This window comes from Dasypus novemcinctus, chromosome 29, assembly GCF_030445035.2.
Source record: "Dasypus novemcinctus isolate mDasNov1 chromosome 29, mDasNov1.1.hap2, whole genome shotgun sequence".
NCBI lineage: Eukaryota > Metazoa > Chordata > Mammalia > Cingulata > Dasypodidae > Dasypus > Dasypus novemcinctus.
In genome coordinates this window covers 24903401-24919535 of record NC_080701.1, presented here as the reverse complement: position 1 = coordinate 24919535, position 16135 = coordinate 24903401, and the positions used below count along the sequence as shown (strand labels likewise).

The following is a 16135-nucleotide window of genomic DNA, read 5'->3' as shown; positions in this document are numbered from 1 at the left end:
AAAAAACTGAGTATTCCAGGAAGGCTGGACAGGACTCCCTGGAAGATCTCCACTACCCTAATGTTGAAGATCCAAGACCTAGAGGCAGGGAAAGCTGTGGGATACCCAGGGTCATTCTTCTGGGAACTTCTTTTCCTTTGCAAGTCAACCTAATGTGGAAGCAGCATTGGGTTAGAATCAGGCTACCCACATTCTTCCCACTGAGAAACGGATCACCTGGAAGGATTTTGTGTCCTGCATAAATTTCGGGCTGTCTTGTGGGTGGGGAGGCATTTGGGTCCAGCTCAGTCAACGTGGAGAAGACAACAGGAAGGCAAAAGAGAAAATGACCAGCAAAGAACAAGGTAGCAGACTGTGAATTAGGATGACTTGCAGCATTCCAGGAGCAGGTGGTATTTGCCAAAGTCCCTTTTCTATTCACCCATACCCTTAGGAAAGTGCCCCAAATATTGTGTATCAGTCATTCTTCCACTGAATCTGGAGGTTAGAGAACTGCTGCAGAAAAACAGAACTTCAATGAACAAAATAAGCCTCAGATCCCAACATCGCTCGTCGCTAATGACTTCACAGCAAAGCTTATCATTTATTTCCCTTTTCTTTTCAGTTAATGGGTTCTTACTAGTTTTGTCAAACTGCAATTAAATAACTCAGTGAACTTCTCTTGGTTGGAAATAATCTTTTTTAAAGAAACATATACCTTAGGAATGAAAAAAAATTTTTTTAAAAGAAAGCCATAAAACAATCTGCAACATGAGATTTCCAATTTTGACATGATTTTTTTTCTCTAGGAAGCCAAGGCTTTGAGTAGATTGACGGTGCTCACACTGAGATAAGATGTTCTTTTATGGTAGCAAATGCAAAATTAAAAAACACTTCAGCCACATTTGAACTCACAGAGCTATCACTTTGTCTTTTTCCCAATTACCAGTCTGTGCGTATCTTTTAGTTGCCAACCCAGGCTTGGCATTCACTTTCTGCATCTTGTAGGTTTCTAAATGCTGGTCTTTATCCTTTGACTGTAGCATTATTGCTAGTATTACCACTATCCCTCACCTCCAAAAATCTGACAAAATTGTGGAAAATGTATGCAGATTTTGATATTGGGATATTTATTTGCAAAAAGAGAGATTGTTGTCTGCACTGCATCATTCTCAAAAACATGCAGAAGCTGAACAGTGATGTTGAAATCATCTGACAGATGTCCAGGTAGGTCTCTATTTCCCTGTCCTATCAGCCTTCCAGGCAAAAGAGACTCCAGGTAGACCTTGGTTAAAACTTATGATGTAACCTAGAAATGGCCACAAGTGTTAACAGTGTATTTCAAAATCACACTTCAGTACTTTCATATATCTGTAATATTTTTCATGTTCCATTAGCACTTTTAAATCTGTTGAAAGACCTTAGAAGTGTTCACGGGTTGCTCAGAAGCATGGTTTCTTGCTCTGGGCAGAATAAAGGAATTAATAAAATGATGAACAAGGAAAGCCAGAGAGAGAATTTATTCATCCTGTAAACAAGATGCAACTTTCTGCTTGTTCCCTGAAAATTGTTTTGCCTTTGTGACTAATTCTTAAAGGTAGACCATCACCCAGGAGATGGGCTAGAATTAAATCATATATAAAGACAAAGTGGAATCAAGCTCCTGAAAAAAAAAAAAAAAGGAAATAATCTCTGAGTAAAGGAAGGAAAAAGGAAACTGGGTTCAAGGAGAATTCACATGTTTTGAGATTAAGGTAGATGGATGGAGTCAATGGTGAGAAACGTGTACGCTATGCAGAACGCAACTTTTCCTGTGCATTTTCTCAGTTGATCTTCATGGGACTACTAATAAATGTCATTATATTCATTTTGCGCAGGGAGAAAATGAGACTTATTATGACCATATGGAAATTAGAGTAAGTGACTTGCTCAATGTCACACAGCTAGAAAGTGGTCAAGCTGGAGCTAGGAGTCTGAACGTCTGACTTCTTTACCCGTGTCCTTTCCCGCCTGCCATCCTGTCTCAGGGAGAAACTTGGAAATCAGAACTGCAGTCTTCTTTGGCGGTGATAGGAGTCAGGGCGATTCCTGCTGAGCAAAGGAGTAAGAGGCAGATGGATCTAAGAAGGGATCAGTTTCCCCATGATGGGCGTGGACCAGGCAGCGGGTGGATTATGAGCACAGAGTGAAAGCAAGGACCCTGCTAATCCTGCAGGAGCTGGGCTCTGTTTATTTATCTGCTTCTGCCTGCTCGCCTGTAGCCTGAGTCTGATCATTCCGAAGACTTGCATAAAATATTGTTTGCTCCTGATATCTGACCTGAGAAACTCCCTTTTGAGAAGTTGTTAGTGAGGTTTGCAGTATGGAAAAGCCAGATGAAAAGGTGTCTTTTAGGGGTTCTGTGTGTGCTAAAACCTCAGGGAGGTATCACCCCCAGATCCTTGGGGCAGGGTAGCAGAAGTGATCAAGAAGACGGGGGGACTGAGCTTTCCATCAGTCGATCCTTATGCTATTTCCTCTGCTTGCATATTCTTACTTTCGGGACCACTTACTTTATCCACTCCAGGCTAAAAGATCTCAACTCTTTCAGCTGTTTTCACTAACTCTGGTTTTCCGTTCTGAAATTATATTGTCTTTATGGCCTTGGACAAGTAACCTGTCTGAAGCCTCATTCCACCTTGTGTATTGAGAATTATGATGCATGCGTAGGTGTTTTCTAATGAAAACACTTCTTTGCTTTTGCAATCACAGGCTGTGCTTCAAAGAGGGTCCGATTTAAAACGCCTGCTCTTTTACAGTGTCTGCTTCTGCTTTTCCTTCACAGAGCCGGAAACATGCAAGCAAAGTCCGACTGTATTACATGCTTCATCCCAGGGATGGTGGCTGTCCTGCCAAGAGGCTCCGGGCAGAAAATGTGAGTATCTGGTACCATGTGATATCCTTAGGCAATTTGTTCTGTTGCACTGCTAGCAACTTTGCAAGCCTAGCAATTGTGGTCATGCTCACATTAGTAGAAATAGTTCTCATTAAGTATTACAGAAAATGTTACATGTGAGCAAGTCTTTTTCTTTTCTTGCCAGACCTTGCTAGTATATTCCTGGGGAACCTTTTGATGATATTGCACTGGTACCACATAGAGAGACAATATACAGAGGTGCTGGGAGAGAGAAGGGTGAGTGGAGGAGAGCAAGAGCCATCAAGAGTCAAAGTGCTGGGAAGGCAGGACCTAAGGGGCAAATCTGTCAGAAATATACGACACTTCGCTTTCTACATATTATATTTTCCTTTTGGTGTGTAAAACCGAATGGCAGTTTGTTAATTTATAATGAAGAGCGTAGACATCTTGTAAATAAACATACTCAGGCTTCTTGATCTATGTCCCCTCTCTCTGAGGGAATATTTACATGGCATGACAAATGACAATTAGAAAGTTGCTTTGAGGGTGTACAGTCAGAGCAAAGGGTTCCTTTCAGTCAGGCCAAGGCAGAGAGGGATGAAATAAATATTCCTTCTCCCCAGCAGGGATTATTTTTCCTAATGAGTGTAATATTCATGTCTGCCGGCTACAGAGGCCCTTTGTGATAAACACGGAGGATTAAACACAGAATTCTGCACCGTTTGATTTCTGAGGAGGCCCCAGGCCAAGAAGTTACAACCCATGGTATCACTTGTCCTTGTGACTGTACGTTCGTTCCTTTTGCTGACACGTAGATGCCGATCTCTTCTTATTAAAAATGAACACATAATCACTGAAAGAAACTTGTCAAAACTTGTCCTTGTGGATTTTTCACAAGCGAAATGGAAGCAGAGTGAGAGAACTGCTTTTGACCAAAGTTAGCGAGTATCAGGGCTGGTGCCTTGAATAAATGCCAAGCGCACCTCTAGGTATCCCAGAACGAGCTGTTCACACACAGACTAATCTGGAGCACTGGCGTTTTCTTTACTGCCTTGGTGAAACAGCCTTTGGAGCTTATTGGAAGTGAAAGATACCATGAAAACTTTGTTAGCTGCTAAGAGCTGGGTCTATGTCTGATTCGGTCATCTACTAACTTTATGACATTGGCATGTAATTGAGCTCTTTGCGCCTCACTTTCCTGAACCAGGCTAGAGTAATCACACTTTTCTCCCTGGGCTTTTGGGAATATTAAGTGAAATGATAGATACGACATACACTGTTATGTTCCAGGCACTGAAGAAACAGATAAATAAGAATCTGCTTTAAGAAACCTATAATATAGTGAGGAGATTATCATTGCATAAAAATAGCCACAATACCACAGTGCAAGTGTTTATTAACATTTCTACACACTGTAACGTGGAAACAAAAGACAAATGAATCCCCCTGGAGGATCCTGCCAGGGAAGGTGGTATCGAAGATTTGGCATTTGGGCTGGGGTATTTGACATTGGATTAATTTGGCCAGATAGAGGTGATGGGTCTGGGGAAGAAGGTGCCACTTTCTTAGGTTCATTTATATCAAAAGATGTATTAAAGCTTCAGGACTGTTGGCTTAAGCCAGTTTTCATGTACTCTCAGAATCCTGTAGCTATGCTGGAGCCATGCTTTTCATTAGGTGAGTATCTGTTAGCAGGTAGATTGAGTTATGTTTTATTTTTCCTTCAAGTTATCCTGCAATGGTGCCTACATTTGTTCATTTGATAGCCATTTAGTGTCCTATCCAAATGCCCAGAGTTAATAAGGCTAATGATTACAGGACAATAAGCTGTTTGAATACAGAGTATTTTCTGCTCATTCACATTGTGATGAATGTTGTACCTTTACTTGAGCTCGTGGGAGGGTTAGACGTGGTAAGCAGAAGGGAGCACAGAGATTCAGGCTGATGTTGTATTTGTATACCTATACTCCTTGCCTCCAGTCCCACTCAAGCTCTGCTCCTGCAAGAAACCTTGGAGATTGTTTATGGGAGGGGAAGATGTTGATTTTGGAGGAAGGAGTACACGCAAGCATTCTTTCCTAAAAACAGCTTTTATAACTTTTTCTTCTTGTGTAGCCTGGGTTTTGAGAAAACTATTATTTGCCAATGATTTATTTATTCATTCATTCGTTGTTCTCTAACTTATTAATATATACAAGCAAACATTAGTATACGAGCAAATCAGTAACCAGAAAAGGCAACATAATACTCTTACTTGTTGAAAGAAGTGGTTGATCTTTTTAGTAGGCTGGGTTAATATACATTTCCATCAGGCTTTTTGATCTGTTGGATATAGCACAGATTCTACCTCCTCACCACCTTCACTCAGTGCTCTGAGAGTCTCCACTTGGAATTATTGGGACCAACTTTCTTTTTTATGGATTAACAAACTAAACTGAAATTTACCTAAGGATTGTAAAATGGAGATAATAATAATATCTGCTTCCTACCATAGAGGTTTATTATAAAGGCCCACCAGAGATAACTTGTAATTGTTTAGAATCATGTTTTCAAAGTGCTTTCCACATGCATTCTTATTATTGGTATCCTCTCCACTCCACTGTATTATTGGAAGGATGTAAAATGTCCTTCCACACACCTCTCTGTTCTTTCCCCTCCTGTTCTTTCTGCTTCCCAGGGCTGTGACAGATTTGCATCTCAGTCATACCTGATTGAGAATAGATTTCACGGTAGCCCTGAATTGAATATGCTACACATTGAAGGGATTCTGCAAACAAACAAAAGTTCGTTCCCTGAGTAAGTCCAACGAATGGAGAGTAGGTGTTGCAACTCTGCAGAGGCTCAGGGCCCAGCTGGCACATGGACAGTCCAGAGATTCAAGTCTCTTGAGCATACACCAACTTCAGTGCCAACCATCAGTTCAGTAATAGTGATAGAAGAGGCATATGTAGAGAGGTCACATCTGAGTCCAACTCCATCACACTTAGGAGCACAAATTCCAATATAAGGCCCACTGGCAAGGTATTGAAATCCAGAGCCATCTGCCATGACCATAGAACCTGTGTGTCTCCATAGCCTTCAGGAGCACCAGTACCTGGGGTTATATCTACTTTGGTTGTCTCTGGGATCCTGCTGAGATGTGTGTAAACACAGCCCCTCTGATGACCTCCCGACTCATTTTGAAGTCTCTTAGCCATATAAACTCATTTGTCTTTCCATTTCCCCTTTTTATTCAAGGTCTTTCTCTAGCTGCATCACCAGTTAGTGATTGGTAGTAATCCATCGGAACCAGGGAGGCTCATCCCCAGGAGTCATGTCCCGTGCTGAGGGGAAGGTAATGGATTTACATGCTGAGTTTGGCTTAGAGAGTGGCCACATTCGAGCAACATGGAGGCTCTCAGGAGGTAACTATTAGGTACCCTGCAGCTCTAGGCCTAGTTGAAATTTCAAGCACACAGGCTTATCAGCATAGTCATCAGTATCAAAGGCTCATCATTGGACCATCCTTCTTCACTGGTCTTTGCCCTTGCACTTGGGGGATTGTTGCTGTTCTATTGGGGAATGTGACAGAGCTCCCCCAGATGGGAAATCAGCACTCCCTCAGTTGTAGTGTGTAACTCTACCTACTATGACAATACCCAATGAATATCTGAACATATTTATATACCATATATGCATGCCCTGGAGAATTCCCTCCCACCAATGGACTTACCTAGGTCAGCTAACAGGGAGATGGGGATGGTTAACCCACCACACCAGGGAACCAAGAGAGTCTACAACTGCAAGCAGGAGAATCACATCCATCAGCCATGTGAGATCTAAGCCCCCTCTCAATTTAGAGGTGGAGAGGACATCACCATCCCAGGGTCCACAAGATGGAGGAATAAAATATGGATTAGTATGGACTTACTGGTATTCTACTATAGAACCTTATGACTTTAGCAATGGAAGAAATTGTATCATTGATGTGGAGACAGTGACCATGGGAGTTGCTGAGGGCAGGGAGAGGGAAGAAGAGGTGTGATGTGGGACCATTTTCAGGACTTGGAGTTATCCTGAGTGATATTGCAGGGACAGTGCAGGACATTATATATCTTGCCATAACACACTGATTGGACTGGGGAGAGTGTAAACTACAATGTAAACTATAATCCATAAGGTGTAGTAGTGCTCCAAAATGTATTCACCAAATGCAATGAATGCACCACACTGAAGAATGAGATTGTTGATGTGGGTGGAGTGGGGGTGGGGTGGGGAGTGGAGTATATGGGAACCTCTTATTCTTTTAGTGTAACATTTTGTGTGATCTATGTATCTTTTTAAAAAAAGACAATAAAAAATAAATAAATAAAAAATAAATACATTCATCAGAAAAAAAAAGTTCCCCATGATTTTCCATGCTCTGACCACAGGTGAACCTTCTGCCCACCGTGATGCCTAAAATTGATGGTGTTGGTGGGTAGTGGCAGCCTCCCCTTGTCCATTTGTAGCCTTTTGGTAATGCAAAGTAACTCCAAATTTACATATTTACAAATGAAGAAAAGTGCCTATTATTTCCAATGTCATTGTTATTTCTAGGTCATTTTATTTTATTTTACTTTATTATTTTATTTTACCTGAAATTCGTTGTTTTCTTCTGTTTTGGCATTTTCAGCTTTTTTCTTCCCTTCACAAGTTTTATTCTTTAGAATCCTCATGTGGATTCTATTTTTTTTTTGTCCTGAAATTTTAAAGCAAGACATTTTCCACTTGAAGTCATAGGATAAAATTAAATGCAAAATTAAATTGTTATAGTTGATTGCCTTGGAGAAATTTACAGTAATCCCTCCAGTGTCAGAGCCAAGAAGGACTTTAGAGACCATTCTCAGTTTTTCACTAATGGCCCTTTTTATTATCGTCCCATGAATGCATCATATGTTTTGAAAAAAATAAGTCTGTTTGATGACAAGCACCTCTAAGTAAAAAGATAATTTAGTTTTTTAATTTTTAAAATATTTTTAATTTTTAAATTATTTTGTATTAGTGAAAGTCTAGGTTTAGAAAATTATCATGCATAAAATATATAAAATACAGGATTCCCATATGCCACCCTCTTATTTATACCTTGTATTAGTTTATACCTTGCATTATACCTTGCATTAACATTTGTTATAATACGTGGAAAAACATTTTTATAATTGTACTATTAACTATAATCAATCATTTAAAATAGGATTCACTGTGTCTCACAATCCTATGTTTTTCCTATTAGTCTTTATTCTATTATAGTAATATATATATGACCTTAAATTTCTACTTTTAACAATTTTCACATATATAATTCAGTGCTGTTAATTGCATTCAAAATGTTGTGAAAAGTTCTCTTTTTCCTTATTGATCTTCTGTCTAGATGTTCTAGCTATTAATTAAAGTGTTGTACTGAAGTCTCCAACTATTACTGTAGAGGTGTTTACTTCTCCCTTCAGTTTTGCCAGTGTTCACCTCATGTATATTGGGGCAATATATGGCTTTTATTTCTTCTTGGTGGATTGGCCTTTTTAGTAATATAGAGTGTCCTTCTTTGTCTCCTCTAACAACTTTTGGCTTCAAGTCTATTTTTGCTGATATATATATTATAGCTACCCGAGCTCTTTTTTTGGTTATTATTTGTATGGATTATCTTTTCCCATCCTTTCACTTTCAACCTATTTGTGTCTCTGGATCTAAGGTGAGTGTTTTATAAACACCATATAATTGGATCATGCTTTTTTATCCGTTCTGCCAATCTCTGTCTTTTGATTGGGGAGTTTACTCCATTAACATTCAGTGTTATTACTGTGAAGACAGTATTTACTTCAGCCATTTTGTCCTTTGATTTTTATGTCATGTTTTTTGGGGGCCTCTCTTTTCTTTATTTCAGGTTCCTTTTCTGTATAGCTGATCTTTTGCAGTATAACTGACTAATTCCTTTATCATTTCTCTTTCTGTATATGTTTAAACTACTTTTTTGTTGTTACCCTGGGTTTATACTACACAATTATATCTAGAACCTACTAATTTGGAAAGATACCAACTTAACTTCAAAATCATTCATATTCTTTGCTCCTATTTCCCCTCTTTATGTTGTTTTTCTCCCACATTACCTCTTTATATTTTGCATGTCCATTATCAGGAAATATGACTTTTTCTTGATCAATTGTATTTAGACTTTCATAGGAATTAAAGAGTAGAGTTATATATTGAGGACACAGTACTATTTTAATTAAAAGGGTAAATGATGGTCTTCATTTCTTCACACTACTCCAAGCCACCCTCTCCTGTCTTTTCCTTTCAACCTGAAGAGTCCCTTTTAGCAATTCGTGTATGGCAGGTCTTTTTTTGATGAACTCTCTCATTTTGTGTTTACGTGTGAATATTTTAAACTCTCCCTAAGTTTTGAAAGACAGTTTTGCTGGATGAAGAACTTGGGCTGGCAGTTTTTTCTCTTTCAGTATATTAAATATAACATACCACTGCCTTCTCTCCTCTATGTTCCCAATGAGAAATTGGCATTTGGTCTTATTGAACATCCCTTGTAAGTGATGAATCACCTTTCTTTTGCTTCTTTCAGAATTCTCTTTCTTTGGCAATTAATAGTCTAATTAGTATGTGTCTCAGAGTAGGTCTACTGGGGTTTATTCTGTTGGGAGTACAGTGTACTGTTTGGAAGTATATTTATATCTTTCATAGGAGTTGGGGAATTTTCTGCTATCATTTCCATATTATTTCTGTCCCTTTTTTCCTCTCTTTTCCTTCTGGGAAACCTATGGTGTGTTTGTACACTTCATGATGTCACTCAAGACACTGAGACACTGCTTGAATTTTCTCTTCTCTTCTCTCTCTGTTCTTCTGACTGTATGATTTTGATTGTCCTGTCTCTAGTTCACAGATTCTTTCTTTTGCCTGTTCAAACCTGCTGTTTTATGCCTCTAGTGTTGTTGTTTTTTTAAGGAGGTACTGGGTATTGAACCTAGGACCTTGTACCTGGGAAGCAGGCACTCAACCACTGAGCTATACCTGCTCCCCTCTAGTGTATTTTTAATCTCCATTACTGTGACTTTCATCCCCAAAATTTCTGTTATGTTTCTTTTTAAAATTTTGATTTCTTCTTGATGCTTCCACATTGTCTTAACATCCTTAGGCTCTTTATCTATCATGAATTTATTTCTATTAATAGTTTCTTTTATGTCCTTAAATTGATTAAGGAGATTTATTTGAACTTCTTTTGTTATTGTCTCAAATTCCATGTCTCATCTGAAGTTTTGATTTGTTCCCTTTACTGAACCATATCTTCCTGTTTCTTAGTATGGCTTGTAATTTTTTGCTGAAGTCTGGACATCTGGTTATTTTACTGAGTTAACTCTGAAGGTCAGTTTCTCCCTCTGCCTAGGATTTTATTGTTAATTGGCTTTATGTTCAGTGTCTCCTTTAATACTTGGTTCAAGCTTATTCTGGACTTTTAGAGTAGCCTGCATTTAACAGTTCATATTTTCTAATCTCTTCTGAATGTGATCCTTGTCCTGGAAATGCAGAGCACATTTTTAAAATCACCCTTTTTTTGTGCAATGGTTTTACTTCCTGGAGAAAGCTTCCTTTCCTTTCCTCCTTTCTGGGATTAATCTGTTCTGTTTATTTTGGGGCAGAATTTTCTGTTATGAAAATTTTCCATTTTCTCAGGTGGTCTGCTGCTGGATTCATGGTGAGTTCTCAAAAATATGTGTCTGTGTTCATAAATGTTCTCTGTTTAACTTTGGCTGTGCATAGAAACTAGCATTTAGAAGAAGGAGTGGGGATTCTGTCCCTCCTTTGTTACATGCTAGTTTTACAACTTTATTTTGGTCTTTCTAAACCTTAATTGCTATGGTTATAGCCAAGAACTATAATCACTGCCCTACCAGTCTCTCTGAGTTGTTAATGGACTCACACAAAATCTTCCTATTTGTGAAGGTGTGTGATAGACTGCAGAGTGTATGTGAAGTGTTATTTTATGGATTTTTTTCCCCTCTGTTTAAGATCTCTAGTACCTCCCATACATACTCAATTAATTGGCTTGTTTATATTGAACTTCACCTATGTACAAAGTACAGGGCTATTTCCTTAAAGTTTATAGCAAAAGGATGAAATATGGTGCTTATCAGGTGTCTGAAGAGACATACATAAAGCAATTTTAAAAGAATCAAGTGCTAATTTGTATGGTTCTAACTAATGAGATTGGTGATGAGAGAAGTGATTGTATGGTGGGGGCTGGGTGGTTAACAGTGACTTCCCAAAGGCAGAAGCTTAAGAAGGTTCTGGAAGATTGCAATTTGTGTGAGTGTGAAAAGTGTTCTTTCTAGGTGGGGCCCACTGCCTGTTCTGAACATGAAAGGCAAGAATGAGGAAAGCCTGGCAGTGAGGGGAAGTCCTGTCTGGACAGAGACTTGCAGGTTCCCTTCAAATTGACTTGTGATCAACATTTATTTAGACAGTTCCTGAAGAAAATTACTCATAAAATAGTGGCAGTTTGAGATTATTTATGAACCCCCAAAAGAGAGATTATGTCTGTAAACTAATTTATTCCTCTGGGTATGATAACCTTTGCCTGTATTACATTTAGCTGAGATGTCTTTGATTAAATTATGTTAAGACTGGGGCTTTTATTCAACCAGGTCAGTAGGGGATAACTCGGGTTGAGTCCCCACCCCCTTCGTGGGCCTATATAAAAGGTCACTCACTCAAGAAGACTCGCAGAAGAGGAGAGAACTTGGTCATTTCAGTCCTGCCATGTGACAGAAAGGAAAAGTCTCAAACAACTAAAGCCAAGGGAAGAGATGCTCCATTGACACAGAAGAGGAGAGAACTTTGATCCTGAATCCCTGAGAAGAGAGATGAGCCACTCACCTGATAGCTTGTGTCTGAGCAGCTGAGAAGGAAACAAGCCCAATGCCAGCCTATAGCTGAGAGAGAGGAAGGCTCAACCCTCGAAGAGACTGATCAGCCACCATCTTTCTTCAACAAGTAGCAACTGACTTTGCTGAGAGGGCAACCTTGAGTTCAACTCTTTAGGGCATTGTAACTGTAAGCTTATACCTCAAATGTGAAAGCCAACAGATTTCTGGTACTTTGCATTAGTACCCCTTTGGCTCGCTAACACAAATAGCAAACTTTCCTTTATATTTTAAAGTAAAGAATTGAATGCATGACCTGATTGTAACATTAAGACTTGTTTGGATTTGGGTTTCTTGTGGATAGCTAGCATCACACACATGTGCTAAGGAAGACAGAGATTGCACTCAGGGATGTAATTATGAAATGTTATTTGAAATAACTTTGAACTTTCCCTTTACTGGCTTTCATCTTGGCAAAATGTTTCCTTCTTTCTTCCCATCCTCCCTTCTTTTCATTTTCTCCTTCACCCTTCTTTTGTTATTTCTGAACCAATATCTTGGAGGGCCAATTAAATATTTGAAATTTAGGTCATAACATCATCTCATTTTTAGTAAGCCATATGCATTATCAAATTCAGGATTTTAGCCGGCTGTAACTATTATTATAATTTCATGTTGGCCCAGCCTCAGGGTTAGTGTTGAAACCTGTAGTAACTCTGTGCAACTCGCAGGCATGATGCAAAAACACTCAACATAGAGAGAAGGAATGTTTCTTCCACCATAAACCACATTCGCTTTGTCAGAAGCAAGAGCCATTTAGATTTAGGCAATGGAAGCTTGGGATTAACAAGCTTTTTTCCCCCTGATTTCTCCCAGTGCAATTTTTATTCCACTTTATAATTAGGTCACCTAAGCAACTGTTCACCTCCCCTACCCCTTAATGGGGCTCTGGTAGTCGTGAGAAACCTGACTGGAGCAAAGGGTGCATTGGAGAGTCATGGACACTGGGTTGTTAGGTCAGGTGAGAGCGAATGTATGAGTTCTTAAAAGAACTTGCAGAAGAAAGCGCATGGCAATTTGCAGACTGAAAAAAAAATACATATCAAAGAAAAAACAAATCAGGACTTAAGGAGAGACTTTATTTGCAAAGATCATTGCCGTGAGAATGCTCAAATCTCACAAACTCATGAACTGCAAACATCTTAGAATGAAGGTTTTATTTTCAAGGGAGAAGTACTACAAGGCTAGACAGAACGAGGTATGGGCCAGTGGACTGATCAGATGCTCTGATCCAGCGATGAATAGGGAATTTTGCTTTGCAGCCAGCCGATTCTCAGGAGAGGCCATTAAGGGCAGGTGTTGTTCTGTCTCCAGACTCGTGTTTAAGCTCCCAATGCTTGCTCAAGCTCAAGAGTGGGTCCAAGTTTAGATGCTTGAAGGAAGGAGAGGGAAGCCTGATGAAAGTGTGAGCCAGACAAGTTAGCAGACACTTCGTCCAGATTGGCCAGTGGGGACACACCATTCAGCTAATCATTTATGAGACAAAGAATGGGAATTTGGAGGTTCGGGGTCTGGCCTTGTCAAAGATAATTAAGGGGTCTTCTGTGAGACTTATCCGAGTCTAATGGGGAGGGGTGTTTTTTCGGTAGTAAGCCTTTCACCAGAACACAAACGATGGGAGGGCCTCTTCACCCTCTGTGTTTTCCAGGAGTGCAGGGCCTAAGTAAATTTCAGCCTTATCAGATGAATGGGACAGGACCAAGCCATTGATGCTAGACTTTAAGCTGGCTTTGCCAGATACCATTCCAAAGGGCTAATTCAAAATAACGATGATTATTGTAGAGGGGAAGGGGGAGACTACTCATCCCATTCTCCAACAGGTTATTAGAAAGCAATCCTGAGATTTTCTTTGTTTCATCCCCTTGAATGTCAATGTATTTTATAAAATTGATAGTTTTCTCTGTAACGTAAGAGGTTATCTTTTTTTCCTTCATCTTGCGTTATGTTAGGGAAACAACCACTCTAGCTGTTCAGCTATTAAGCCTCTAGAGCCTATTTATATTCTCAAGCCCCAATGTTTCTTTGCTTCCTTCTAGAGGTCTCCAGATAGTCAGTCTTTCTTCTTCTATTTATTTAGTATTTTTGAATACGTAAGATAGGTTTTTACTGCTCACACAAATTGAAAATAAGACCTTAGACAGAATTTAAAATAAGGCACTGTCATTTACCGAAAATCTGCATTCAGGGAAGAAATGAATGGGATGCCCTAACCAACTGAAATCTAGTCATTACCACACTTCAGTTCCTTAACACATCAAAACAGGTTTGTTTTAAAAATTATTTAAACAACAAAAAAAATTATTTAAACCTATTAATTGAATACTTGGCAAATCATTTTGCACTATCTGAGTATTTTTATAATGCACATAATAAACTAGTACAGTTGTAGATGCAATTTATAAACCAATAAATATACCTATCTTGGAATTGTGTGCAAAGTTGAGAGTGTACTGATAAGAGTATATAATCAAACTAGTCTAGGGTCATAAAATATTCCTTATTAACATAAGGATTTTTGTTTTGTTTTTGAAAAGGGTGCTGATAATGTACATTTGAAAAGGTGTATATATTATTGGGGATTGGTGAAAATAAACATTACAGATTTATTATTTTCTTGAGACTACTAACTTTCTTTTACTGCTTCCATGCAGTGCTGTCTTATGGAGGATCTGATTTCATGATCAAAATAGAAAGGGAATAAAACTAGATGTCTTTCTCCCAACATTGTCCCTCATTTATTCAGAAATGATTATTCTTCCAGAAATATCTTATGCATATATAGGAAATATATTCTTTCCTCAACTTTTAAATGAATTATGGAATATTATATATACTGTTCTGCTTTGCTTTTTTCACTTAATAATATAGCTCTCAGTAGTCATTCTGTATGAGAGCTTACACACACACACGCACATAGTTGCATAGTATTCCATTGTGTGACTTTCCCATACTTTATGTTGACTCTTACTGATGGATATTTGATAGTCAACTCTCTAAGTTCAGTTTTTGATATGTTAGTTTTATATTTTGACTTTTCTTTTGTGGGAAGGCCCAGCTACAGTATATAGGACTCTGTTTGATGACCCACAAATGGTAGTTGGATGGCCCATGAATGGCATTGTGGTGCTATAGCTTTCTTTTCCCTCTCTGCTGTGTTTCCTCTTTTTAGGTGTCCATATTTCAAGCCTAGCTTTTCTGTTTGATTTTCCTCTGATATATTTATTTTTTTTACATGCTAGAATCCCACAACATAAATCCCTCACAAGTCTCAACTCTGTTCTGAAAGGGTTTATCTTTCCCTTTTAATCAAATTTCTTTCCTCCTGTGTCTGGGCCCATTTATCTTCATCTCTTCCCCAGCTATCAGGAAGGGTCTGAGAGGACCTCGCTTCTTGGACCTTGTCCTCCATAGCACAGGGAGTCTTCACTTTCATGTAACCTTGTAATAAATCATGCTTGCTGTCTTCCCATTAGTGACCCCATGTGACCGTTTTGTTTTTCCTTAGTAACCTCTGGGCATTCCTCAAGCTCAGGATATTATTCTTGCAGAATGAAGAAATGTGTTTCCTTTACTACATCCTGGCTTGTGATTGTTTAGGTTGATGTGTTCTTTTAAATAAATTGTACGTCTTCCCTTAGAACCAGCCTAAGATTGTGACATTAGAATACAAGATACATTTATAACTTCATGTGACCTGGATTTGGTGTAGCTAATGCTAAGACAATGATGAATGTCTCTGGATGCAGACCAGAAACCTTTGCAGAAAATACTTTTTCAAAAAGGGCAATGGACTGAGTTCTACTAATTTGCAGTAAAATGTCTTTTGGACTCAGATCCAACAAACCTTGATTGTGCACCTACCCAGTATCTCCGCTTGCACTGGGAGCTCTGCACATGTTCCCTTATACAATTCCTGGAAAATTTTATGAAGTAAGCATGAGAGTGCCCATTTTACAAGTGAGATCAAGAAGGTCCAGAGGGCAGTGGAAGCGGACATGGGATTAAAACTGAGGTTTTCTCATTCTGGTATCCTTTTCATCTTGCCACCTCCCTGTGGGAGCCTCTGATATATTGTTTATATTTAAGAACACATTTTCATTCCTGGCTCAGCCTTTTTACATATGGATGGCATTCCTAGCCCCAGCCTCCTACGGAACATTCTTTATGGGAGTGGCTCAAGGAATTCTTTCACGCAAATCCTGCAAGGGACTGGGGCAGTATTCATGAGGTCATCCTAATTAGGTTCTTTTTCCCCCAGCTTTCTGCTGAGAGTTGATGACCTTACAGACTTGGTGAAACTCCAAGGGGTCAGATT

The 16135-nt window shown here is 39.0% G+C and overlaps 1 protein-coding gene across 1 annotated transcript in view; it reads left to right on the top strand.

Moving 5' to 3' along the window:
• The window catches only part of ZMAT4 (zinc finger matrin-type 4), a 362499-nt gene that overhangs the window by 123302 nt on the left and 223062 nt on the right, over nt 1–16135 (top strand). Inside the window, exon 3 of the mRNA XM_023591776.3 lies at nt 2804–2893. Within this exon, the coding sequence (XP_023447544.2) occupies nt 2804–2893 (90 nt within the window). The remainder of the gene's footprint in view (nt 1–2803; nt 2894–16135) is intronic.